At 53.1% G+C, this 26847-nt stretch overlaps 1 protein-coding gene across 3 annotated transcripts; it reads left to right on the plus strand.

Moving 5' to 3' along the window:
* The first annotated feature begins 2465 nt into the window (after positions 1 to 2465).
* On the plus strand, positions 2466 to 25123 carry UBA1 (ubiquitin like modifier activating enzyme 1). Of its 3 annotated transcripts, XM_035003796.1 has the most exons (27): positions 5693 to 5892; positions 10166 to 10288; positions 10439 to 10555; positions 10690 to 10748; positions 10848 to 11016; positions 11105 to 11239; positions 12275 to 12381; positions 12638 to 12728; positions 12841 to 12973; positions 13488 to 13585; positions 13661 to 13807; positions 13962 to 14138; positions 14261 to 14365; positions 14453 to 14533; positions 14919 to 15074; positions 16737 to 16902; positions 17044 to 17240; positions 19283 to 19347; positions 19589 to 19784; positions 20481 to 20555; positions 20675 to 20864; positions 22420 to 22508; positions 22796 to 22888; positions 23020 to 23211; positions 24372 to 24473; positions 24580 to 24680; positions 24798 to 25123. In XM_035003796.1, the coding sequence occupies exons 3-27, from the start codon at positions 10439 to 10441 to the stop codon at positions 24931 to 24933; spliced, it is 3177 nt and encodes a 1058-aa protein (XP_034859687.1). In that variant the 5' UTR covers positions 5693 to 5892; positions 10166 to 10288; the 3' UTR covers positions 24934 to 25123. The 3 variants fall into 3 exon arrangements, with proteins under 3 accessions (XP_034859688.1, XP_034859687.1, XP_034859685.1); XM_035003797.1 differs by lacking the exons at positions 5693 to 5892; positions 10166 to 10288 and adding an exon at positions 2466 to 2556; XM_035003794.1 differs by lacking the exon at positions 10166 to 10288 and having other exon boundaries at positions 5758 to 5892.
* The last annotated feature ends 1724 nt before the right edge of the window (positions 25124 to 26847 follow it).

Consider the following 26847-nt stretch of genomic DNA (forward strand, 5'->3'; position numbering starts at 1 on the left):
GAAAATTCCCCAAAAGCAAGAACCATAAATATCTTTAAATCTATGAAAAGATGCCCAAGCTCACTCCCACAGAGTTCACAAGACACACTCATTCGTGGCTGGAGGCAAAGCGAAATGGTACATTTCTCTCTCTCACCCCCACCTCCCCCTCCCTCTCTTTTTCCTGCTTTCTTACCTCCATGGGCTTCTGCTCAAGCTGTTCCCTCCAACTGGAATGCTCTTTCCTCTCACTTGGGAAAGTCCATATCCTGCCTCAGTGACTCCCACTGATCCATTTGAGGGCAATCAATTCTTCAGAGAAGAACTCGGCCACACCCATGGCTTCAGCTGTCTCCCCTGATGGTCCCCAAATCCATATCTCCAGCCCCAGACCTCCCTCGATCCCCCTGAATTTCACACCTGGTCCCCAACTGTTCACTCAACCAACACATACCAGAACTTGGACGTCCAACATGCATCTCAAATGTAACACATCTGAAGACAAACACCGGATCTTGCCCCACACCTGGTTCCTAATGGAGTATTTCCCATGTCAGTTGATGACAACTCCATCCTTCAGCTGCTCAGGCTAATAACCTGGGGCATCAGCCAGGACTCCTCTCTACTTTTCATGTCCTCTATCTGATCTCTTGGCAAATCCTGGCATCTTTACCTTCAAAGTCAGTCCAAAACCGAATCTCTCCTCACCCCTTCCACTTTTACCATCTTAGTCTGATCCTCTCTCATCGCTTCTGGACTCTTGCAGTGGCCTTTCCGCTGGTGTCTCTGCTCCCATCTTTCCCCTTACAGTTTGTTCTCTCTCCACCCAGAGCAGCCAGCTTGTTTACACTGAAACATAATTTATATAATGTGACTCCTCCACTTAAAATCCTTTCACGGCTCCCCACAGATCTTAGAACAAAACCCAAACATCTCAGCCTGGCTTATAATATCCTCCTTGATACGACCTCAGAGCTCATCACCAGTGTTCTCCCTTCCACACTCCTCTCTGACTACACAGACCTCTGCACTCTTCCTCAGACAGGAACTTACAACCTCAAGGCTTTGCACCCAATGATCCCTCTGTCTGGAATGCTTTCCCCCATGTGACACATGGCCTGCTTCCTCACTTTCCACATGCCACTTCCTCAGAGAGGCGGTCCCTGACTACTTTACAGGGAGTATCTGGGGAGGTCTCTCCGAGGTGAGGCAACAAATAAATAAGAAGGAAAAGATCTGATGTAAGAGTGTTCTTGACTATTGCAAGGGCAGTCTCCTTTATATGTTCTTTGCTGTGTTCCCAGTGCTCTGCACTTAGTAGGCACTCAAGAAATCCTTTTCAGGGCACCTGGGTGGCTCAGTTGGTTAAGCGACTGCTTTCGGCTCAGGTCATGATCCTGGAGTCCCGGGATCGAGTCCCGCATCGGGCTCCCTGCTTGGCAGGGAGCCCGCTTCTCCTCTGACCCTCCCCCCTCTCATGTGCTCTCTCTCTCTCATTCTCTCTGTCTCAAATAAATAAATGAAATCTTTAAAAAAAATCCTTTTCAAATGAATAAATTTGGAGGTTGTTGACATGATACAGGATACAGAATTTGGGATAAGGTGATAAAAATATTTTCTGTTAAACACCTTTGCTCAAACATCACCTTCTCAGCAAGGCCGCCTTTGATCACACGAAAAATGCAACCTGACCCCACAGATTTCCCCTTATCTTGTTCTATTTCTCTCCACAGCACTTGGCAGTTGTCACATACATCTATACAACACGTATTTACATATATCTTTATATATTCACATATGAATATAGAATACACACAATATTTAAGACATTATACACCGATGTAAATTATTTACATATTGACACTAGCTATCACGTTATGTCAACTATGTATTTATATGTATATTTTATTACATATAATTTATATTATACAGTCATATATCTATCATAATAAATATTTATATGAGAAACTATAATTTTTACTCATTTGCTGTATTTATGGTCTATCCCTCTCGCTAGAATGTCTGCTCCGTGAGGGCAAGGAAAGAATCCCTAGCGCCTGGCCCACAGCTTGAACTCCATAAATGTCAAATGAATGAACTCCTTTGGCCGTCTGAGCCTCAGCCTTCCCATCTGTAGGATGGGTGTGCCTTTACATCTGGAGGTACCCCACGTTCCACTCCCTTTTCCCATTCCCTCCCCCACCTCCAGCACAGCCCCCGGAATTTCACAGCCCAGGTTTACATTTTCCCATACTCTGGGCGCTGTAGCCCACCACGTGCACCGGGCACTGGCCAGACAGGACTACCACCCCCAGCATGCCTCGCGCGCTCGGGAAGTACCACAACCCGTAGGGTTGTCTGGGTCTGACACGGCCGCCGACGGCGCGGGAGCAGGGGCGGGCACCCCTCTAGCTAAGCATCTGTGGTACGTCCCAAACCGGGGGCCCTTCAAGGCCCCGCGCTTCCGAGCTCCGCGCAAACTCTGGTCTTGTACGACGGAGCTGGTTTGCTCTTCCGTTGCCCCGTGGCTTCGGCTCATCTCCAGCAGGAAGGCGAGGCTTCCGCCCGGCGCAGGGGGTGAGCTGGAGCACGGTGCCCCCAAACCCTAGGCAGCATTTGGGGGAGGGGGCTCAATTTGGGGGATCCCCTAATGGGCGCATTTGGAGCTCTGGGCCCGGGGTGGCTGTTTTTGAGGAGTCCCTTAGGAAGTGGCATTTGGGGACACCGGGATGGGATTTTGAGTCTGTTTTAGGGAGTATCACTGGGAGGCAGGATTTATATACCCCTCGGAGGCAGGGTTTAGGGGGATGTTTGAGGAGACCCTTAAGGTCCGTGTATGAGTTCTCTGTCCATGAGGCAGGATTTGGGGGTACTCCCCAAAGGGAGAGGCGAAGTTTGAGGTTCCTGAAGTCAAGGCGGCATTTTGGGACAGCTTGTTTCACGAAAGGTCCTGTGACAGTGGGAACGTTCGGGACCGACGTGGCATTGTGGATGTATCTATGGCCTTTGTGACCTCTGGTTCTATGATGAGGTCCCCCCGCGCTTGGGTACTCGGGGCGAGGCGACTGGACAGGTCGGAGCCCACACGTTTTTAGGGCGAGGGACCCCCAGGCCAGGCTGTGGAAGGGACGCTGGAACCCAGTGTGCTAGGCTCTTCCCGAGGGGACAGCGTGCTACCGGGCCTTCGTTGGCCGCGGCTTTTTCATTATTCATGAGGAGGTGGGGCCGCCCATTTTTGCCTCTTTCGCACCTGGTCCGCTGGAAGTATCGGCTTGTGAATTATTCACGAGGGGGCGGATCAGCGTGCTGGAGGGGTATGCTGAAGGGGAGTCCTGCAGTCCGCCGGGCAAACTAGAACTCATTGATTAATCGGAAAGGTGAGTAGCGCCCCGAGTTTTCTGTGGCTTTTCTAGGGGCGTAATTGTGCATAATTCATGAGGGGCGTAGCTTTTACGGTTTCATCTGCATGACCCGTTGTTAGCTTTCCCTTACAGGTTCCAGGATTTAAGCCTTAAATCTAGCGAAGGGAGGAGGCCTCCTACATTGTTCATTCCTTATGGGCCAGTAACTCCAGATTATCAACACAGGCTCTAGATTCAAATCCCATCGATCCTTGCCAGCTGTGTGATCTTTGGCAAATCTTTCCGTGAGCCTGAAAATGGGTATGGGCATAATGATAATCAGATGAGTTTACACTCATTTCACACTTTATTAGCCCATTTAATCCCCACAACAATCCTAGGAGGTAGGTTGTTATTATCCCATTTTATAGATGAGGAAACTGGGACACCGGGAGGCTAAGTAATTTGCCTAAAGTTAGTTACTCACGGTCAGTGAGTGGCTGAGCCAGGATTCAAACCCAGTCAATCTAGTTCCGGAGTCTGTAGTCTTAATCAAACGCCATAATGTCTCCCCTCCTCCCCCCGCCCCCCGCCCGCCACCACCACTTCAATGGCCTGTATTACTACTAGTTTTAGTCATATAGCACTTGTGCGGGGTACTGTTCTAAGCCCTTTCTGCCCATTTACTCATTTAAACCCCATTACAAGGTAGGTTAGTATTGTTCTCATTTTATGGGTGGGGAAACAGTGGCCCAGAGAAGTGAAGTGTCTGGCCCCAGTTCACACAGCTAGTCATCGGTGGGTGGAAATGATTTTTGTGAGGGTTCAAGAACTCTCTAAGGAGGTCACCTTTGAGCTAAGACCTGAAGGCCAGGAAGGAACCGATTTCCTGCTCTGCATTCCTGAGATCAGTGGCACAATGCATGGAAAGGACACATCACCATAATATGCGATCTGTTAACATGATCTGTTGTTATTTGAGAGAAATGTATTGGGTGCTTATTGTGCGCCTGAGGCTTTGGTATACAGTTGTATCTCTGGTGACCTGGTCCTCTATCCTGCCTATTCAGTGGACATCGGTGGCCTTAGCATTCTGTTTTCCATTGTCCTTCTAGGCGGTTGGTTGTCTCAACGCATTTTGTTTGTTTGTTTGTTTTTCTTTTTAGTCCTGAATAAGATTTCATTGCCTGGTCAAGACATTGTTTTTTAAATAATGCCCCAAGTTGGGGGTTTCTGTAGTGGTTGAGTATACCCTCACCCATAACTAATTTTATATTAATATAAATATATATTTACATAGTTCTTTTATGTTAATGTATAATACTTAAATTTAACATCGCCCGGTGTCAGCACTTCTAGCTCACACCTTGATCCGTATTCTCTGATTTTCATAATAGCACATTTTGCCTTTATGAGGTAAATGGGTTCTATTACTATCCCCATTTTACGGTTGTGGAAACTGAAGCACCTGCCAAAGGCATATTGGTCTGGATTCGGTTGGACCAAGGCAGCCCTGATGTTAGTCAGGGGTGGGGAGAAGGCAGCTACTCTTCCCCCGGGTTTCCCCTGTGGCTCTCTGCAGCATCGGCTTTCATTATTCATGAACAGGAAGGCGTGGCTGTGTTGCCTCGGCTGGAGTACTATAATCCCTACTAGCTGGGCAGGGCTGTCTTGAGTGTTTCTGTCCATCCAGCCTCATACATAATTCATAAGTAACTAGGTGGGACCTTTCTTGACCTCTCTGAGTTTCCAGGTTGAGCTGCTGCAGCATCATCATGCATTATTTATGAGCCGGGGGAGTGTGTTTTCCCTGTGGTAGCCCTTTTTCCCTGCTTACAGGGTATTAGATGCAGCAATAGGCGGACCTGTACCTTTTGTTCCAGCCCACCGGGCCTCGTGCATTATTCATGATAAGATGTGGCCTTGGTCTCCTTGGCTTCCGGGCTGCTATAAGATTATTAATTATTCATGAGCAACGGGGCGTGGCTGCCATGTTTTAACATTGGCTTTTTGGTTGCAGGGAGTTAGTCCACCAACCACCCGGCCTCATGCATAATTCATGATCAGGAAATGTGGCCTTGAGGTCCTTTCTTAGTTTCCTTGGCAGCCTGGCTGCAACAATGTATTCATTATTCACGTTCCATGGGTCGTGGCTTCTATGGTTTTTTGGTTTTTTTGTGTTTTTTTAACTTGTTTTCCTAGTTGCTGCCACCTTCGGCACAAGGTGGCGCTCTTCCTCTTCGAATGAGTTACAGCAGGCAGGGACCATTATACATGATTCATGAATGGGCGCGGCCTGCCTGCATCCGGGTTCCTGGGGGGTGGGGCTCAAGGTTTTGTTCCGGCCTCGGGCTCTGCAGCCGCCATCTTGTGTCGGCGGCGGAGGTGAAGGAGGTGGCTGGAACGAGCACTACCGCTACGGCCGGGGGAGGAGAAGGCGGCCCAGGCGGCGGCGATTCTAGGCGGCCCAGGCGGCAGGGAGGAGGAGGAGGAGAAGGAGGAGGGTGGCGGCCGGGCTTGGCTTCGGCTCCTAGAGGAGTTGGCGGCGGCGCGACCCGGGGAACCGGCATTGGTAACAAACGGCCTTTCTCAGCGCCTTGGCCGGGGCAGGGGTTTCGGGAAGCATTGGATGAACCTGGGTCGGCGCTGGGCCAGGCTGATGTCGTGATGGGCGGTGGTGACTCGGATGCTTGGGATCCGTGGGGAGGAGGGAGGGGGACAGATCTTGGGGCGGGGTCGACATTTCCCATCCTGGACCAGCCCTCGGGCTCCGAAGTCTGACCTTGGGGTCAGATCCCCCCCCCCCCCCCAGGATCTGGTTTTAGAGACTCAGGCCCAGTATCCCTAGTCAGGGACCGGGACCCTGTCCTGAACCTTGTATCGCAAGTCAGAACGCCCCTCAGTCGCCAACAGAGACTTATGGAATTGACATTCCTGGTCGATCGAAGCCCCCCACCAATGTATGCCATTAAAGCTCTACCCCCAGAGTCTACTTTCAGACCCTCCTAGTCTTTCAGTATTTGCTCTCACAGCTTCCAAGAGGGGCTAGATCCCGGGGAAGGCCTTCATTTCTGTAAGTCTTCTTTAGCAGCTTCCTTCAGATCGCTCTGCCGCCTCCCCCAACTCACACAGGCATTATCTGCCCGTAGAGCCTCCAAGGAAACTAGACCCTGTGAAAGACTATTTGGGCCTGGCCTCCATGTCAGAGACCGGTTCTCCACATCTCCAACCCCAACCTGGCCCTAGCATCTTCCATCAGAAAGCCCTCTGGGCCCAGCATTTCTAATCAGAGGGTCTCCTCAACATTTACCTTTAGAGATTCCTTTCCTTTCTAGCATCTGCTTTTAGAGACTTTCTCTACTTTAAGGGAATGCTCTTTTTCATGGTCTCAGTATTCTCTTTGGAGACTGCCTCTTGTGGGCCTCAGCAGCTCCCTGATCATACACTCCTAACTCCCAGGATGTTCCCTCAGAGCCTCCCGAAAGACCAAATACCAGGGCGGAACTGTTTGGATACATAATTCTCCATCACGGATCCCCCGGCCAGCACCTGCCTTTGCAGACCCTGTTGCCTTCCAGCCCCCTCCGTCAGACTCACCTCAAACCCCACCCTTCACTCAACCTCTGCCTTCAAAAGCCAACCAGGGTTGCAGCTTCTCTCACAGATCCCTTAACCTCACATCAGGCCTCAGAATCTGTCCTCAGTCTTTCAAGGTCCCCAGCATCAGTTAGAGGCCTTCAGGTTCGTAGGACCCCAACATCATTGTCAGATGTCACTTCCCCCAACAGGCCTAGTTGTCTTCAGTCAGAGTAGAAAACGTCCTCCTCAGCATCTACTCTCAGAGCCTCCATGGGATTCCACATAATTGGTCAGAGAAACCCAATCCTACTTGGAGACCTAGCCAGTATCTGCTTACTGAACTTTTTAGGGCCAGAACTGTCTGGGCTCAGCCTCCTCTTTCCACTCTGTTAGAGCAGCTGCCGTACCTAGCATGTACCAATCAGAGATCAACACAAGGCCCTTGTACTCCATTAGAAATCCCTCCCCAACCCCACCCTAGGACCTAGCATTCACCTTCATAGATAGTCTCCTGGGACTATTGACGTCAATGTCAGAGACACCTCTGTCCCTACAAGTCCCTGTTATTTTTGGTCAAAGGTTTTTCTGTGCCAACAGCATCCATCTGCAGAGACCCCTAGGGCCCCAACATCCTCCTGATGGAGAACACACCTCCCCCCAGACCCCAGCATCTTCCTGCAGCCTCCTTGGTCCCCAGACTCCCCCACCCATTCCCTGTGTAGCTTCCATGGGGCCCAGCTACTGCCCTCCTACCTCCTTGCAGCCTCAGGGTCCCTCTAGTGCAATTTCCTGGTCTTTCCCTAAAAGTTCCTTTACAAAGGATCAATCTGGCCTGGCCCTCCCCTGCCCGCCTTCCATGACTTCTAACCCCCTTTTCCATCTCCTCCTGAGCCTCCATGGGCTCAAACAACTACCTCCTGACTCCTCTCTTTTATGTTCCCAGGGACTTCTCAGTTAATCCCTCCCAGGAGGCTTGACAGGCCCCAGCATCCTGTGCCCTAGCTTCTCCATCCTGATAACCTGACCCTGTGCCTGCCCCCTCTCAAACCTGCTCCAGGACTCCTACCTCAAACCTTCTTCTCTGGTTTGGGTGGTAGAGAATGCTCAGGCTTCAGAATCACCAGTTTGGAGACCTCAGGCAAATTCTGAAACTCTCTAAGCCCCAGTTCAGCTTTGCTGAACAACAGATAGTATATGTGTTCTAATTGGGGCCTGAGCATATGTTGAGGGAGAAAGGGTATCAATTTTGTACTGGGGGTAGGGGGAATTTTTAGCTCCTCTCGGGGGTTTCTGCCCCAGAATCCTCCTGCTTGCCTTGAGACTGGACTGTTGCAAATCTCTGCAGTTGAAATCTTTTCTGGAACAGTTACCCAGAACCTGCTTGTCAAGACCCTTGCTGGCAGCAACAGGAATGCGGAGATAAAAAGTGCAGATATTAAAGATCTCTCTGGCCCTGGGTCATCTCTGATTTAGGAAGCAAACGAGATGCTGTGTCCCAGACGAGCAAAGCAGTGACAAGGCAAAGAGATAACTAAGTAATGGAGGCCACTGCAGGTGTCCAGGGAGGAGCTTACTGATGTCTTCAAGTCGCTGAGTTCTGACCACAGAAGTTGACTTTTTTTTTAACTTTCTCAGCAGGTCCTTGAGGATAGTTCTGTTTGTCCCTGCCTTTGGAGAAAATGGGGCTCAGTAAATGAGAGCCCTTCCCCAGGTCAGAGACTCAGTAAATGGAAAAATTATGATTTGCTTTTGTCTCCATACTAATTCACCAACTTTTTCTTGTCCAGGTTAGTGCTCTGCATTCCCAGTAATTAGGTTGGTTGGCTCCAGGGCCCTAGCCAGCCTCCTGCCTTCTGGGTCCTCCTCCCTCACACCTCATCCCTTAGCCCCATGGGCTGGGTCCCGAGCTTGATCCTGACTCTGTTCTCCCAGGAGGCATTTGGCAAACAGGCCCACACCAGCTGCGTGACTGTGGGCAAGTGACTGAGTTCTCCGAGCCTTTTGTTTTCTTACTTGTGATGTGGGCATGAGGTTATCTCGTTCATGGGCATTGTTGGGATTAGACAAAGCCCTTTACCCTGTGATTGACGGGCAGTGAGCTCTTAGTAGATGATGGGGAGGGAGCTCCTGTCTTCTTGCCTAGTGTCAGAGTGTGACAGGTGCCAAGATGGAACCTTAGGTACACTGGGGGTACTCAGTGTGATGGGGGGGGTCAGAAAAGGCCCAGTGTAGGAGGACAGTGGCTTAGGAGAGCATTGGTGGTGAGGGGAAATGGTCGAGGGTCCTGTTGTCTCTGGCATGTGGATCCAGTCACACACAGATTTCACTCCCACAGCAGGCTCTATCTATTGTTCTGTCTCTGGGACCCAGTATGTGATGCTTGGCAGGTTAACTTGACCTAGTGAGCTCAGGTTTTCTCATTTGTCTGGCAAGGGTGCTCAACCCCGCCTTGCAGGGTCAGGACCATGGAGGGGAGGGAATGTGATAACACCGGGCGGCAGCCTAGGCTTCAGGGTCGGCAGATCCTGGTCCGGGCCCCGCTTGGCCACTGTGTTTGTGGGAACCTTGGTCAAGTCACCACATGTCCCCGAGTGAATTTTTTTTCCTCCAGTGTGAGTTGGGGGATGTTATTGATAGATAGTAGTCCAGATCTCACGGAGACGCCCTGAGGACAAAGTGAGGCAAGGGTCATAAAGTGCTTACTTAGTATGACATTTGGCACAGGGAGGATTCCTGATAAATATTCATCCACCATTATTGTTAACCTGTTTAAGGGGCTCCACGTGCAGACAGGGCTTGGGAAGTGTGTGTGTTGTCTCTCCCCGTGACCTCTTTCATTGGCCTGGGCCTTTCCCCTCCCAGAGCTGGGGGGAGGGGTGCGGTGGGCTTTAGAAAACTCTCTTCCCTGGGCCCTTCCGGGGACTGGGTCTCTGGCAAGGTGTCTCCTGCTATCATGCCACCCTGATGGAAGTCTAAGCTGTGTTTCCCTCCTGCGCCCCTGTCGCCGGGGCTAAGGGGGAGGAGAATGGCTGCTTGTTGTTGCCTGTCCGCTCTGTCAGGCTCTGTGGTTTGGGCTCTCTTTCATCACTTCGGCAACTCCATGGGGTAGGTAAGTGGCCCTGTCAGCCCTGTTGCACAGGTGAGGGAACCGAGTCCACAGGGCTTAAATGAGGTCTGTCAAGGAGTGGCAAGGTCTGACCTGAGCCTACAGCCTCCTCTGACTTTCCCACAAGGACATTCTTCATGTCACTCCTCTCACCCCGCAGGACTGGAGTCTCTCCCTCATGCTGGGCTGGGGAGAAAGGCGAATGGCCTAGTGGTCAGCAGCATGGATTGCAAGCCAGACCACCTGGGTTCAGATCTTAGCTCTGACAGCTGTGTGACCCTGGGCAAGTCACCTCACCTCTCTGTACCTGCCTCCTCTTCCGTAAAATGGAGATACCAGCCCTTAAGTCTTCCCTTCCCCCGACAGTCACCACTAACCAGCTGCAGCACTCACATGCCCCAGGCTCACCTCTGACCCTCCTTTTCCCTTCCAGATGTCCAGCTCGCCGCTGTCCAAGAAACGTCGCGTGTCCGGGCCTGATCCAAAGCCGGGTTCTAACTGTTCCCCTGCCCACTCCGTGTTGTCCGAAGTGCCCTCGGTGCCAACCAACGTAAGCGTCTTCTTCCTGCACCCTGGCGGGCAGGGTGGTGGGAGCGGTGGGTGGGAGAGCCTTCCGTATCACTGTGCATCTGTCCACACCCTCCTCTGTATCTCCCCAAACCTGTTCTTCTCTTCTATTCCTAGGGAATGGCGAAGAACGGCAGTGAAGCAGACATAGATGAGGGCCTTTACTCCCGGCAGCTGTAAGTGGGGCCTAGGTTGGGCCAAGCAGCGGGAGGGGCATTGGGAGGACAGGGTCTGGAGGGCCAGACTTTGACCCGGAACACCCCCCAACCTGGCAGGTACGTGTTGGGCCATGAGGCCATGAAGCGGCTCCAGACCTCTAGCGTCCTGGTGTCAGGCCTGCGGGGCCTGGGTGTGGAGATTGCCAAGAACATCATCCTTGGTGGGGTCAAGGCTGTCACCCTGCATGACCAGGGCACTGCCCAGTGGGCTGACCTCTCCTCCCAGGTACTTCTTGGCAGCCCTTCTCCCTGGCAGAGGTGCCAGTCCCCTGGGCTCTGCCACCACTCCCTTCCTCCCTGGCTCCCCTTTGCAGTTCTACCTGCGGGAGGAGGACATCGGTAAGAACAGGGCTGAGGTCTCCCAGCCCCGCCTCGCCGAGCTCAACAGCTACGTGCCTGTCACTGCCTACACCGGGCCTCTGGTTGATGACTTCCTTAGTGGCTTTCAGGTACCTTGCTGGGGGGAGGGGGCGCACCGCCCAGCCTCCTGCCCACTCTTCTCCCAGTCCATCTTTGCTTTGTTCATTAGTTCTCTGGTAAATGGGCTAGCTTCTGTGCCAGGTTTCGTGTTGGGAATGCAGGTGGGATTTGGACCCTGGACCTCCCTTTTCGGGGGGGTGGGGCTGTGAATGGGCAGACCCACGGAGCATGGTGGTTATGAGCACAGGCTGGAGCCAGACTGCCGTAGCGTGAGTCTCCAGTTCTACTAGGATGCCTTCAGGCAAGCCACTCGATCTCCTCTGGTTTATTTTGTTCTTGTTTGTGGATTTGGGACCCGTAGTAGTACCCACTTCATCGAGTTTTTGTGAGGGCTAAGTGCTTGGGATACCAGCTGGCACGTGCTAAGGGCCGTCTGCTTGTTTGTTAAATAAAAACTCTGAGCCAGAAAGAGGAGCTGTGGGGGCTGAGATTTTGCCCTGGGGTGTCCCAGTGGGCCAGGGCGCCGCCGCCGAGCCTGAGGTAGTTGGAGGAGCTGGCCCTGGCGGGGAAGGGTGGGCATTCCGGCAGAGAGCCAAGTCCCAAGGCACCTGGTTCAGCAGGCACTGTCTCGAGAATTGGGAGCGAGCGGGTGTGGTAGGAGTGAGCTCAGACTTGGGCTGCGGAGGGAGGTTTACTTCTGTGTCTCACGGGGCAAGGCAGGGTTGTAGGCGGGCGGCAGTGGGTGTTGGTGCGTAAATGAGTTCCCTGTTCACGCTCTCTCCTCCTGGCTGCCTCATTGCCTTGCCGGCTACCTTGCCTGCCCTGATGCAGGGATTCGCATTTCCCTTTTCTCTGGGTCTCACCCTGGCTGAATTTGATAAATAGTAGATACTTTGTAAAAGTATCTACTGAACCAGGGTAGATACTTTGAAAGCTTTAGGACTCTTCTGAGCCCCGCCCACCACCCACCCACCCCCCCAGCCCCAGGCACCAGCCTTCCTCCATTATTCTCTCCCCTTTGCCCCGGTGCCGGGCCCTTGCCCTGAGCCTCCACCTCTCCACAGGTGGTGGTCCTCACCAACACCCCCCTGGAGGACCAGCTGCGAGTCGGTGAGTTCTGTCACAACCGTGGCATCAAGCTGGTGGTGGCAGACACGCGGGGCCTGTTTGGGTGAGTGCCCCCACCCTGGTTCCCCGACCCCTGCCAGGCCCGGGCCAAGACCCCTGAGCTGTCACCGCCCTGCCCCTCAGCCACTCGGGTTTTGGATGCTATGTGTCCACTTCTCCCCACGTGACATGAGCGCTGTGTGATTCCCAGCAGTGATAGGCTGAATTTGCTCAGCAAGTATTCGCTGCATCTCGAGGGACACGTGGGTCCCCGTGAGCATGGGACTCTGGGGCATCAGCCCTGTTGCCTCCCTTTACAGGCAGCTCTTCTGTGACTTTGGAGAGGAAATGATCCTCACAGATTCCAACGGGGAGCAGCCACTCAGTGCTATGGTTTCTATGGTCACCAAGGTGAGGAGATCAGCTTCAGGGGTCCTGGCAGGCGGATGGGCAGCAGCAAGCCTTCTGTCTGCTCCTGGTACCTGAACCCGCCTCTGAGGTTCATTTCTCCTTTAATAATCAGGACAACCCCGGTGTGGTCACCTGCCTGGATGAGGCCCGACATGGGTTTGAGAATGGCGACTTTGTCTCCTTTTCAGAAGTACAGGGCATGGTTGAACTCAATGGAAGTCAGCCCATGGAGATCAAAGTCTTGGGTGAGCTAGGGCTGTGGAGGAATCAGGGATGATAAGAGGTATGACCCTGGGCTCTGAGCGAGGGGAGACAGACACATGCTGGGTGTCCGAGATGAATCAGAGACAGACCCCCCTATGGTCCAGCCAGAGCTGGTGGGCCTGGGGTAGAGGTGCTGTCTCGTGTTCGAGCTGTTCATAGGAGAATAGGTCCCTGGTATCTGCACTGACGGGGAAAAGGTCTCTGGCATTTGAACAGAGCAGGTCAGAGGATCCACTCATGTCTGAGCTGATGTGGACAGGGAGCAGAGAATGTCTAATAGTGTAGACTTGGATCCAAGAGCACAGGATCTCGTGGGTTCTGAGCCTGGGTCTTGGGCAGAGGGGAGATGGTTTCTGATATCCAAGTAGAACCCGGGGTGGGGTCTTGCCTCCCGATGACCAAGCTCCCTGAAAATCCATGGATTTTCCCCTTATCTTGTGGGTGTTATGGGCTTTAGGGAGGGCAGATAGCCTGACCCTTTCCCTGTCTACCTAGGTCCTTACACCTTTAGCATCTGTGACACCTCCAGTTTCTCTGATTACATCCGTGGAGGCATTGTCAGTCAGGTCAAAGTACCTAAGAAGATCAGCTTTGTGAGTGTGGTGGGTAGTGGGGGGTGGGGGGGTGGTTCTGGGCATTTCTAGGCTCTGATGCCCTGCCCCCCACAGAAATCCTTGCTGGCCTCACTGGCAGAGCCTGACTTTGTGATGACGGACTTTGCCAAGTATTCCCGGCCTGCCCAGCTGCACATTGGCTTCCAGGCCCTACACCAGTTCTGTGCTCAGCATGGCCGGCCCCCTCGGCCCCGCAATGAGGTGGGTGAGTGGGTGGGCCAACCAGGGCAGGTGACCTTGGCACTGAAGGCCCACTGTGCCTCTACCCGTCCACTCTCCCTCCCCTCTTCCCCTCCCCATCCCTCTTCCCGCAGTGGCCTGACAGGTGCCTTCTTGGTTTCTTCTGCCCCACCAGGAAGATGCGACAGAGCTGGTGACCTTAGCCCGGGCCGTGAATGCGCGAGCCCTGCGAGCAGTGCAGCAGGACAACCTGGACGAGGACCTCATCCGAAAGCTGGCCTATGTGGCTGCTGGGGATCTGGCACCCGTAAACGCTTTCATTGGGGGCCTGGCTGCCCAGGAGGTCATGAAGGTCAGCGTGGGTGGAGAAGGGCAGGGTCGGGGTGGGCCAGGCACCTCCCTGACTCCATCACTTACTGTCCCATTTGTCCCGATTAACCACTGACTGCTTCCTCTCTCCTCCCCAATCCCCAGGCCTGCTCTGGGAAGTTTATGCCCATAATGCAGTGGCTATACTTTGATGCCCTGGAGTGTCTCCCGGAGGACAAAGAGGCCCTCACGGAGGACAAGTGCCACCCGGTATGCAAGTGGGGCCCACGGGGAAGACATCATTGGGGGCATTTCTGGCGAGACCTCCTCTGACCCTCCTCCCTTTGCACTCTTCAGCGCCAGAACCGTTATGATGGGCAGGTGGCCGTGTTTGGCTCCGACCTGCAAGAGAAGTTGGGCAAGCAGAAGTACTTCCTAGTGAGTGATCCCCTTAGATGTCCTCTACCTGCACCTCCCAGGCCTCTGGCCACATCTTCTGGAGTCTCTTGCCTCCCGAGGGAAGGTCTTTTGGTTCTGGTACCTCCGTTGCGTGCCTTTTGCCACTTTCTTTATCTCAAGGGAAAGCCTGGTGCGTCCTTCTGTGTCGTGCCCCCCCCGCCCCCCCCGCCCCGCCCGCCCGCCGTTGCTGCCTTCCCTCAGATGGCTCCGGGTTATTTCTTAGAGTTCTGGGACTTGAGGATGTGGCACTAGCCTCACTTCGCCTCCCCTGCTGTCTTCGGGGGGAGTGAGGAATAGTGCGTACCGTCACACTCACCTGTGTTACCCCAACCAGCCTCTCTCTCTCTTCTCGGCTGCCTCCTAGGTGGGTGCAGGAGCCATTGGCTGTGAGCTGCTCAAGAACTTCGCCATGATCGGGCTGGGCTGTGGAGAGGGCGGAGAAATTGTTGTCACAGACATGGACACTATTGAGAAGTCAAATCTGAACCGGCAGTTTCTGTTCCGGCCCTGGGACGTCACGGTGAGTGGGATGGGGAGAGGGGGAGGGATTTTGTCCTCTGGCTTTCCTCCTGTCTTTTGTTTCCATTCTTTCTGGAAAGGAGGGAGGCCTTTCCACCTTTTTCCTTCAGCTCTTTGTCTCAGCTTCTCTGCCTCATTCAGGAAACGTTTCTTGAGTATCCTTGCGTTGAATCTGCCATTTTTCATCTCACTTTTTTTTTTCCTTGACCTCTTATCAGTGCTGGTTGGGACAGTGTGTTGGGGGTCCCCCAAACCACCCCAAAGTTCGATGATTGACTAGGAGGACTCACAGGGCTCAGCTCATAGCCGTATTCACAGCTATGATTTCTTCCTGCAAAACGATGCAGAGCACAATCAGCAAAGGGAAAAGGCGCCTGGGGGAGACCAGGCATGAGCTTCCAAGACTCCTCTCCCCCAGAGTCACATAGGATGCACTTAACTCCCCCAGTAGCGAGTTGTGACAACACATGTGAAATGTTGCCAACCAGGGAAGCTCATTAGAGACTCGGTGCCCAGGGCTTTTACTATGGGCTCGTCACGTAGGCACCCTCTGCTGGGCACATAACCAAATTCCAGCCTCCCAGAAGGAAAGCAAGAATTCAGCAGAATCCGTATTTTGCATAAGCAGTCTAGGCACAGGGAGCCACCCTTACCAGGTAAGGCATGGTGCGAACCCTCCCGAAATCCAGGTTCCCAGGTGCCAACCAAGGGCCGGCCTTGCCAGCAGGCCTTCCCTAGGAGGACATTTGTGCTAGGTTCACTCTTCCCTGCCGGATGGACCCCGGGCCGTACATGGCTCGAGCTGTGAAGCCTTCCGTGGGTGTCAGGGCCATGTGTGCCTTCCCAGGATCTGTTCCCCTCGCCATTCATTGACTCAGTAACCAGGTAGCCACTGGCCTAGGCACTTTTCTCGGCACTTGGGATACAGCGAGGAAAGAAAGCTTCTGGAGTGGGGAGGGCAGACCATAAGCAAGCAACACAGTGTAAGGGTGAGGTTTGGAGTTAATGCTGATAAGTGCCGCGCAAAGGAAGCAACAAAAGCAAGCAAAGGGAAGTCGGGCACCCCCGGAAGATGGGTTGGCAGTTTTGGTTATAGTGGTTAGGGAAGGGCTCGGTTCTGCAGACCTGGAGGTTGGAAAGGAGTAGAGCCCCCGTTTTCTGGGTTCAGAGCGCTCCAGGCCAGGATCCTGATGGTGGGGAGAGGGGTAGAAGATGAGCTAGGGGAAGTGGGGGCCAACTCCTTTTCCCCTCTGTGGAGAGGGGGAGCCAGGGGAGGGTTTTGAGCAGAGGAGGGACATGACCTGACCTGGCCTTTGAAAGGATCATTTCGTTTGAGAGGATGGATCCCAGCTCTGGGTGCTGTTATCTGAAAGAACAGTAAATGTTGGGTAGGCATAGAAACAGAGTGGCTGGCCTCTTGCCTCTGATCTGCATTTGTTCACTGCTTCCTTTCCTTGAGCCCCTGCCACCTCTGTCCCAGCCCTGGCCATGTGGCGCTGTCGAACACTGTCTCCTGCTAAACTGGGGAGCCTTCTGAACTTAGAACCTGGTTCTTCCTGGGCATTAAGTAAATCCATGTTTAGGAGGACGCGCTATAGAAGTTTGTTGGGTGAATGCGTGAAGAGCTGAGCCCCATGTTCCCATCCCACCCTCGTCCCCCTAGAAGTTAAAGTCGGACACGGCCGCTGCAGCTGTGCGTCAGATGAATCCGCACATCCGAGTGACAAGCCACCAGAACCGTGTGGGCCCTGACACGGAGCGCATCTATGATGACGATTTCTTCCAAAACCTGGATGGTGTGGCCAATGCCCTCGACAATGTGGATGCCCGTGAGTTTGGAGGCGGGCGAGGAGGTCACGGGCAAAGGTGGTGTGCGCACGCACGCGTGTGTGTATGTATTAGGGGTGTCTGTTTTTATGTTCTCCATTGACATTCCTGACATACACACGGTCTGCCCACCCCCCCAATAGGCATGTACATGGACCGCCGCTGTGTGTACTACCGTAAGCCGCTGCTGGAGTCTGGCACCCTGGGCACCAAGGGCAATGTGCAGGTGGTGATCCCCTTCCTGACAGAGTCCTACAGCTCTAGCCAGGATCCGCCTGAGAAGTCCATCCCCATCTGCACTCTGAAGAACTTCCCCAATGCCATTGAGCACACCCTGCAGGTGATCAGCTGTGGGGGGGAGAGGGGTGGGGGCAGGCACCTTCTTGGCCACTAGGCCCCCTCAGGTGTCACAAGCCTAAAGCTCAGGATGTGCTTTCTCTTGAAACCTTCCTCCCTCGCTTCCCATCCAACAGCCTGGGTTTCTAGAGTGATTCATTCATTTTGTTTTATTTTGAGAAGTTTTCAACATGTAGAGAAATACAAAGAGTGGTATGATGAATACTCAAATATCATTTCTCACTTAGATTTAATAGTTGTTAATGTTTTGACACATTTTCTTCTTAGATTGCTGTATTTTTCTTTCTTACTGCTGAAACGTATCATGGGTATCATAACACCTTAATCTAATACGCTTCCGCGAGGGAAGTGAGCTCTGCATAACAGGGTCTCTCGACCTTGGCATTATTGACATTTGGGGCCAGATACTTCTTTGTCGGTGGGGGCTGGCGTCCTCTGCACGGTCCAGTGCTTAGCATCCCTGGCTTCTGCTCACTAGATGGCAGTTGCAGCAACGCAGAATGTCTCCAGACGTTGCCAAATACCCGCTCCCTTCCTGGGGGGGGGGTGGGGGGAATCGCTCCCAGGTAAGAACTGCTGCTGTCTAACCAAGACCCTACTTTCATGCTGAACAAAATTAATGGTGATTTCTTATTACCTTCTGCAGTTATTTAGGTCTTTAGTGCTTAGTTCTTCTTCAGGTGTGCACAGCTCTTGCTCAAAATGGCTTCGACAGCTAGTTTCTCAGGACAGTTCTGTTTGTGTGATGCGTGTGCATACAGCATACGGCCCAGTGCGCCTGTCATCAGGCTGACTTCTTACAGAGTGAACGCACCTAGGCAGCTGGCCCCAGGGCCACGAACCAGAACCCGAGCGCGGCCCGAGGAGAACTCTTGTGCTATGAGAATGACCCTGTTGTCTCCGGGAACAAACTGCTCAGAATGTTTAGTTAGGAGTGTGGGGGTGAGAACCAAATAGGGAAAAACCGGTTTCCTCGGCCACTCTCCCTTCTGCCTGGAGTTCCAGAGTGGGCCTGTTCATATTTGTGTCCCCACTGCGCTCTCACTGGGCCGTGTGTGACTTCGGACTCCAGCGCTCCGTGCCTGACTCCTCCTCTGTGAAATGGGGCTGATAGCAGTGTCGGCCTCACGGTTCAGAAAGCACTTGGCATTTACTGTGTATCTGGGGCTGGTTTAGGAACGTTTCAGTAGATACACAGTTGCTCGTTTTTTCTTTGCAACCCCACCGCAGAGTCCTTATTGTTACGGTATCTGTTTTAGAAAGGAGGGTGTGAAGGTAAGTGTTGCCGTTTGTTTCTGAAGTCCCCAAACTGGATACTAGGTAGGAGAGCTGGGGATAGATGCGCTCTCCTCCAAACTCCCTCACCAGTGAATGCATTTACTGTCCTTGGGAATTTTCAGAGTGCAGAGCGTCTGTCTTGTTTGCTGCTCAGCACCAGGGCCTGTATGGCAATCGTTTTTGGTTTGAGTCTGAATTTTTTTTTCTTTTTTTAAATTATGGTAAAATATAACTAAATTTTTTTTAATCGCGATATAACATCTCTAGTAAGGGACACAGATCCTTAAGAATCTTTTTTTTTTTTTTCACACACTAGTGTAACCACCGCCCAGATCAAGTTCATTGGGGTTTTTTGTTTTTTGTTTTTTAAAGATTTCATTTATTTATTTGACAGAGAGAGAGAGACAGCGAGAAAGGGAACACCAGCAGGGGAGTGGGAGAGGGAGAAGCAGGCCTCCCGCCGAGCAGGGAGCCCGACGTGGGGCTCGATCCCAGGACCCTGGGATCATGAGCTGAATGAAGGCAGACGCTTAACGACTGAGCCACCGGGCGCCCTTAGTTCGTTGGATTTTAAATTGAGGCGCTGGAGGTTGGGGGAGTGGGGAAGGTTGGGGAACAGTGGCAGAGGGCTTCCCTTTTCTCAAAGCAATGGTGTTCTAATTGGATGCATTCCCTGATGGTCTCTCTAATGACAAATCCCCAGTTGTCAATCGTCCCTCCATGTCGTCCATCTGCTCTGTCTTGCAGTGGGCTCGGGATGAGTTTGAGGGCCTCTTCAAGCAGCCGGCGGAAAACGTGAACCAGTACCTCACGTAAGTATCCAGGTGCCCCTTCAGCCCATCCCCTGCCTGCCCGCCAAGGCATCCTGCCTGCTTTCCTCACCAGTGACACCCAGCACCAGGCACACTTTGCAGATGAGTCAAGTGAAGGCTCAGGCCTCATATCGCCGGGGGTCAGGACTAGCTTTCCATGGAGAAAGTGGGGTGGCCCTGGAGCCCACTCCTAGGGCCACTGTGTAATCCTGCCCCTCTGACCCCCTCCAATTCCTGATAGAGACCCCAAGTTTGTGGAGCGGACCCTGCGGCTGGCAGGCACCCAACCCCTGGAGGTGCTGGAGGCCGTGCAGCGCAGCCTGGTGCTGCAGCGGCCACAGACCTGGGCCGACTGCGTGAGCTGGGCCTGCCACCACTGGCACACCCAGTACTCTAACAACATCCGGCAGCTGCTGCATAACTTCCCTCCCGACCAGGTAATGCCCGCCGGCCATGGCCGCTTGGCGCAGTGCGTCTTCCCGGCACAGGAACCTGCTGTGGGCTCTCCACATGCTCTTCCCGGCCAGGAGTCTGGCTGTGGCAGGTACCCCAGGGCATGGGGCTCTCAGAAGACGGGTTAAGTCTGACCCGTTTTTCCCGTTGCCTTGCCTTTGAGCAAGAGACTGGTGTTTCTGTTTCCTTTGCCTGTGGCGTGCCCTGAGCCCTGCTAGACTCCCAGGGCCGAACAGATTATGGGGGAGAAATTTTGTAGTCCAGAGCGCAAGAATCCATATGGCTTCGCTTCCCAGCTCCATTTGCACTTGGGCAAGTCACATGACTTCCTCTGCACTTTAGTCTTCTCACGTGCGAAGTAGACATGACGGTAATCTACCTCACGGGAGTTTTGTGAGGATTTATTGGTGCTTACTAATAGTAAGTTAGTACAGTGCCTGGCAGTCCGTAAGAGTTTGTGAAATGGCTGCATATCTTGCACAAAGCGAGTGCCCAGGAATTGGTAGTTGTTCGCTCAGTGAGGTCCCTGGTTCAGCCTGGCACCGGAACTTCCATCTACAGGACCCTACAGTCTGGGTCTTTCATGACTGACTCCAGGGCCCTGTGTGTGCCCAGCCAGGAGTTAGGCTTGTTAGAGAGCTCTCAAGTCCTGCGCCTCAAAAATCTCTCTCCTCCTTTAGCTCACGAGCTCGGGAGCTCCATTCTGGTCTGGGCCCAAACGCTGTCCACACCCGCTCACCTTTGATGTCAACAATGTAAGTCTCTTCCCTGGGGTCTCCTTGGGTCAGGTGGAGGGTGGGTGGGAGGGAAGGAGGCTGAGACACATCAGGCGAGAGCCGATGTCCTCACCCTCCTGGGCCCTGCCTTCCCCCAGCCCCTGCATCTGGACTACGTGATGGCTGCCGCCAACCTGTTTGCCCAGACCTATGGGCTGACAGGCTCTCAGGACCGAGCTGCTGTGGCCACACTCCTACGGTCTGTGCAGGTCCCCGAGTTTACTCCCAAGTCTGGCGTCAAGATCCACGTCTCTGACCAGGAGCTGCAGAGCGCCAATGCCTCAGTTGGTGAGGGTGTTTGGCCAGTCGGCCAGGAGTTACCACCCCCCTTGTCCCCTGCCCAGGCCAGCCTCCCCACCTGTTCTCTGCCCCTGGCTCTGCTCTGCTGCCCCAGGCCTTGAGACTTCCCCACACCTTCCTTTGAGTCTCCCTTCTCCTAAAGTGTGAAGAAGGTTGTTCGGTTGGGGCACATTGTCTCCCTCGCTCCTTCTCCCCACACTCTGGTCTTCTGTGTGTATTTGCCTTGGAAAAAAGAACTTCTGTTTCTTTTTTTATGTTTCTTTGGGGGTATGATCTCCACCAATGGTCTCTGTGCCTTGACATCTGGCCCCTGTGTTCCTCTGTATGCTTCTTCACCCTAATATTGCCCTCCATAAATCTTTCCCCAGAGCTCCCTCCTTATCTTCCTCTCCATGTCTCTCCCCTCCAACTCCCCATCTCTCTCCATCTCTTCCTTCCAGCTCATGCTGGGCATATTAGGTGAGGGGCCAAATAGTGACTCCCAGGCTTTGCAGGCCATAGAGTGTCTGCGGCTAATCACCCGTTGCAGTTGAAGCACAAAAGCAGCCATATGCAATGTGTAAATGAACGCGTGTGGCTGTTTTCCAGTAAAATTTTCTTGATACAGCAGGTGGTGGGCTGACGTGGGCTCAGTGCTGTAGTTTTCTGACGCCCAGTCTGTGGATTTATCTGTCTTCCGCTCCGTACCTCTCCCTGTCCGTAGACTAGATACAGCATCTGCAGCTATGTGGCTCTCCCTGCATTATCTTCCATGCTCCCCATCTTCCTCTCCATCGGTCTTCTCCCTTCTGCTGTTATCTCCCCCGTCGTCTCCCCATCTCCCTTCCCAAATCTCTGCCCCCTCATGTTACTCGCTGTGTTTCTTCCCATCTCTCCTTCCACATCTGCCTTCACTTCGTCCCTATATTTTCTCCATTTTTCTCCTTACGTACATATGTACATACATGCATATAGCTGCGTAACTGAACACTGAGATCTATGTAATGTACGTAAGGTATACGTAAAATGTATATAAATGATACATATAAAGTGTGTATTGGATACATAACACTTACACGTCTCATGCCCCCATTCTCTCCTCTTCATATCTTCTTTTCCCTCCCCATATCTTTTCTCTATCTCCACGTCTGCATGTTCCCCCCAGTATCCCCTCTGTATATTTTTTCATACCCCTGTCGCACCCCCTCCCCCATATTCTCCATGTCACCCCACCTCTTTCTGTAACATTCTCCCCAGGATCTACAGATCTCCCATCCAGATCTCTGGATCTGTCCATGTTCACTTCCTCCTGATGTCTTCCTTAGGGTCTCTGGAGAGCTCTCTCTCCACATACCTGCCCCCTTTCTGTCTCCTTCAGGTTTGTGCTCTCTTGTCCTGCTCTGCCTCTCCGCCTTGCGCCTCCTGTCTCCCAGGATAACTTTCCTTTTCAAGTCTTCTCTACCTGAACATCTTTTGCCCTCCCTGCCCCCACCCCCGCCCCCGTTTCCACCTCAGACATTGGCCTGGGATCTAAAGGGTCAGTGGTGTCTCTTTCTCCCTGCAGATGATAGCCGTCTCGAGGAGCTCAAGGCCACACTGCCCAGTCCAGAAAAGCTCCCTGGATTCAAGATGTATCCCATCGACTTTGAGAAGGTGCTGGGTCGGGTCCCTGGGCAGGCAAGGGGATGGCTAGACAGAACAGGTCAATGGGGATCTGGAGGCAGCCGCAGGCCTTTAACGGGGATTGGATCATGGGCCTGCCACATGGCCCTGAACGTAGGATGTTCCCAGCCATGCCTTTGTGATCTGAGAGAACCCTGCAGGTAATTGCAGTGGAGGATACTTGTGTCCCCAGGGGCCAGGAATCCTTTTCCTCCTCCGACTCTGATTCTCTCATCATCTCCCCGCCCTTCCCCTTCTCCCTCCCCCACTCATAAAAGGACGATGACAGCAATTTCCATATGGATTTCATTGTGGCTGCATCCAACCTCCGGGCAGAGAACTATGACATTCCCCCTGCAGACCGGCACAAGGTGAGGGGAGTCTGGACCTGATTCCACCCCCACCCCCCAGGCTTGAGTTTTCCACGTTCCATTCATTCTATGTAGGCTCTGAGCCTCTTCTACCTTAACTACCACGTGTCTTGATCCTTCCTGCCTCACAGAGCAAGCTGATTGCAGGGAAGATCATCCCCGCCATTGCCACAACCACAGCAGCTGTGGTTGGCCTTGTGTGTCTGGAGTTGTATAAAGTGGTGCATGGGCACCGACAGCTTGACTCCTACAAGAATGGTTTCCTCAACTTGGCCCTGCCCTTCTTTGCCTTCTCTGAACCCCTTGCCGCACCCCGTCACCAGGTAAGGGCCTGCATCAGGGCCGCTGGGTTTGTGAGTGGGATGTTTCTCTGTAGAGCAGCTTGCTTTAGTTTGCTTTCATAGCCTGTCACCAGGTGAGGGTTTCTGTCAGCATGCACGTACTTACTCCCTTTGTGCACACATTATTCATTTATTCTCTAACCCTGTTCTGTGCTAAGCACTGGTCTGAACCTGCCTGTGGAAGCCCTCAGAAAAGATGGGATTTTTTAATTGTATCCTAAGAGATTATTAATAACATAATAATAGCAACCAACATTTATTGGGTGCTTATTATGGTAAATACTTTTACTTGCTTCATTCATTAATTCGCTTCAAATATTTACTGAGCACCTGTGTGCCAGATACTCTTGTAGGTGCTAGGATTGTATTTGTACAATAGATTCTTTTTTTTTTTTTAGTTATTTTTAAGATTTTATTTATTTGAGAGAGAGAATGAGAGAGCACATGAGACAGGGGAGGGTCAGAGGGAGAAGCAGACTCCCCGCTGAGCAGGGAGCCCGATGTGGGACTCGATCCTGGGACTCCAGGATCATGACCTGAGCCAAAGGCAGTCCTTTAAGCAACTGAGCCACCCGGGCGCCCCTGTGCAATAGATTCTATAAATAACATGATAAATTATTTTAGAATCTCCAAAAAAGAGCGCAGGGTAAGGAGGACTTGAGTACCAGATGGCAAGGGCTTGGGTTGGGGCCTTTAAGTGTGGGATGCTCAGGAAAGGCCCTGCTGAAAAGATGACCTGTGAGCCCAGACTTGGAGGAGGGGAGGAAGCAGACCACGCAGGCTCCTGGTAGGGGAGAGCATTCCAGGCAGAGGGATGAGTCTCTCCAAGGGTTCTGAGGTAGGAGCATGCCTGGCATGTTTGAGGAAGAGTAAGTCACTAGAGCAGAGTGAGAGAGAGGATGAGGGTGGGTAGGAGATGAGAACAGAACAGGATCCCAGTGACTAGGCCATGTTGGTCATCGGTCACTGAAGGGTGTCAGTGCTCAAGGTGCGACGGAAGCCACATGTTTTTGACAAAAGAGGCTTGCAAGCTGACTTAGCATGTTAGCCTGAGCTAACGTGGTGGGCGGGCGAGGCCAGGACTGACGGGGCCGGACCCTTTGGTGGCCCCCAGCCCATCAGCCCCGTTCCTTGTCCCTCAGTACTATAACCAGGAGTGGACGTTGTGGGATCGCTTTGAGGTCCAGGGGCTGCAGCCTAACGGTGAGGAGATGACACTCAAACAGTTCCTGGACTACTTTAAGGTGAGACCCCTCCCTCCCTCTCATCCCACCTGCGGGCAGTGTGCGGGCGAGGCTCGCTGGGCCGTCCACCCCCATGACGCTGCTGTCCCCCTCCCCCCTCCTCCAGACAGAGCATAAGTTGGAGATCACCATGCTGTCCCAGGGTGTGTCCATGCTCTACTCCTTCTTCATGCCAGCCGCCAAGCTCAAGGAACGGTTGGATCAGCCGTGAGTTGGGGGGGCGGAGGGCGGCGGAGGGCCTCCACTTGCAGCTGTTCCACCCCCCATTCACTGCCCTTCATCTCTGCCTCTGCCTCCCTGAGCCTCTGCTCCCCTGCCCCCCAGGATGACCGAGATCGTGAGCCGTGTGTCGAAGCGAAAGCTGGGCCGCCATGTGCGGGCGCTGGTGCTTGAGCTGTGCTGCAACGACGAGAGCGGCGAGGATGTTGAGGTTCCCTATGTACGATACACCATCCGCTGACCCCCGTGCACGCGCAGTAGGCTGGCCCCAGCCCCGCCCCCCTCCAGCCCAGGGCTCCCATCGGGCCTCTGGCAGTGGCCCAGCTAGCCACGCCTGGTGTTCCCTCCTCACCCCCCGCCCCGCACCCCTCTTGCCGCTGCTTTCTACCTTGTTTGGAACCTGGATCCTAATAAAGAATTATTAACCCAGATGCGGCACGCCCTGGTGCTTCCAGGGAAGGGAGGGACTTCCGGAGCTGCCGGTTCAAGTGGTAGCCCAGAGGGTTCAGCCCCACCCTAGCTGTGCCAGTTGCCTGAGCAGAGAAAAGGTGGGAATTGCCACTTCTTCCTCCCACCCTCCCCGCTTGGGAAGAGATGAGATGGAGGCACAGGACACAGGTACCTGGGTCTGTGTGACTGTATTTGAGCTGGATTCAAATTCCACCTTGTCCGGCTCCACCTACTCCTAACTCCCTGCCATGTTCATTTTGAGAGGTAGGAGTCGTGTTTGAGCAAGTCGTGTAACTTCTCTAACCTTGTTCCTTCTGTGAAGAAGAAAGCTAACTGTGACCCGTCAGCCAGGGCTTGGTCAGCATGGCTTATGTCCTGGCCGGTGGGGGGACAGATGCCTTCCCATCTGGCTTAAAGCACTGAGCCCCTGGACAAGTCTTTACCATCAGTGGTTCCTGTGGTGCCCTTGTTCAACTTCCCAGCTGCAGGGGATGCCTAAACAACTCTGTTGGACTGAGGAATGTCCGTAACTATGCAGACTTTGCAGTTTTTAATGAAAATATTTGGCTGAGAACATCTGTGGAGGAAAAGCCCCTTTCCCACTCCACCCTGCTCCCCCTCAGGCCTGGTCTGCTTGTCCTGAGGCCTCCTACCTTTGAGAAGAGAGCCAGCTGTGGGTTGATTAGAGCAGGCTCAGCACAGCACACACACACACACCCCCCCCCCCGGCCCCCGCAGGACTGCAGAGCTGCCTATGCTTGTCCTTGGTCTTGATGGAACACTCCAGACAGTTGAAAGCACCAATCAGACTGGCCACCTGATGCCTGGGGATGCCACTCATATCTCTCCCTCACCCAGCCAGAAGCCCAACTTTTCTCCCACTTGGAAACAGACCCCTCATTCCTTCATTCAAACCTGGGTACTGGGAATAGCACAACCTATCCCTGAACCTGGCCTGACACTCATCACAGCCTGCCCCCACATCTGCTGCCTCCTGGGCCAGTTCCAGACCCCAGGCACAGTGTATGCCCTTGTCCACTTCTCTCTCGTGATTATTTTTTTCCTTGGCCTACTCTGCTTGGGTGACCTCATCCTTCCATACTTCCTTTTTATTCCTCTCCAGGACATTGGGGACTGAAGTGCTTTACCTCTAGCACCTATTTAGTGGTGATGCTAACTGCTTAGGTCAAGTGGAGAGGTTTTCCCTCCAGAGATACTTTCCCATTGCTGCTCAAGGGTACCCCCAAACACTCCACACCTTTGTCCACTGTTGCTACCATCTGAGACTTGAACACAAACTTTTTTTTTTTTAAAGATTTTATTTATTTGACAGAGACACAGCAAGAGAAGGAACACAAGCAGGGGGAGTGGGAGAGGGAGAAGCAGGCTTCCCAGCTCCTTGTCCACTATCTCCCCCGTTATAGCTCTTGATTCTCCAGACACTTTTGTCCCTTTGTTCACCACCCCAGCTCCTGGATCACCTTCCTACCTCATTCATACCCGAAACACTTCTTTATCAAGAACAGCTTCGGCAGGAACCCTGGAATCCTGGTTGTATCTTAGTTCTCCCACATGTGCCATTTTCTGTCCTGTTTGGCTACCATTGTAACACCAACAAGATAGAAGACCAGAGTTCAGTGGGCAGGGTTTGGGTCACTTCACTGAGTCCCGTGCACCGGGCAGGCAAGCACAAAGGAAAGTGTGT

The sequence above is a fragment of the Mirounga leonina genome, unplaced genomic scaffold (assembly GCF_011800145.1).
Source record: "Mirounga leonina isolate KUSES-001 unplaced genomic scaffold, KU_Mleo_1.0 Mir_101609, whole genome shotgun sequence".
Taxonomy (NCBI): domain Eukaryota; kingdom Metazoa; phylum Chordata; class Mammalia; order Carnivora; family Phocidae; genus Mirounga; species Mirounga leonina.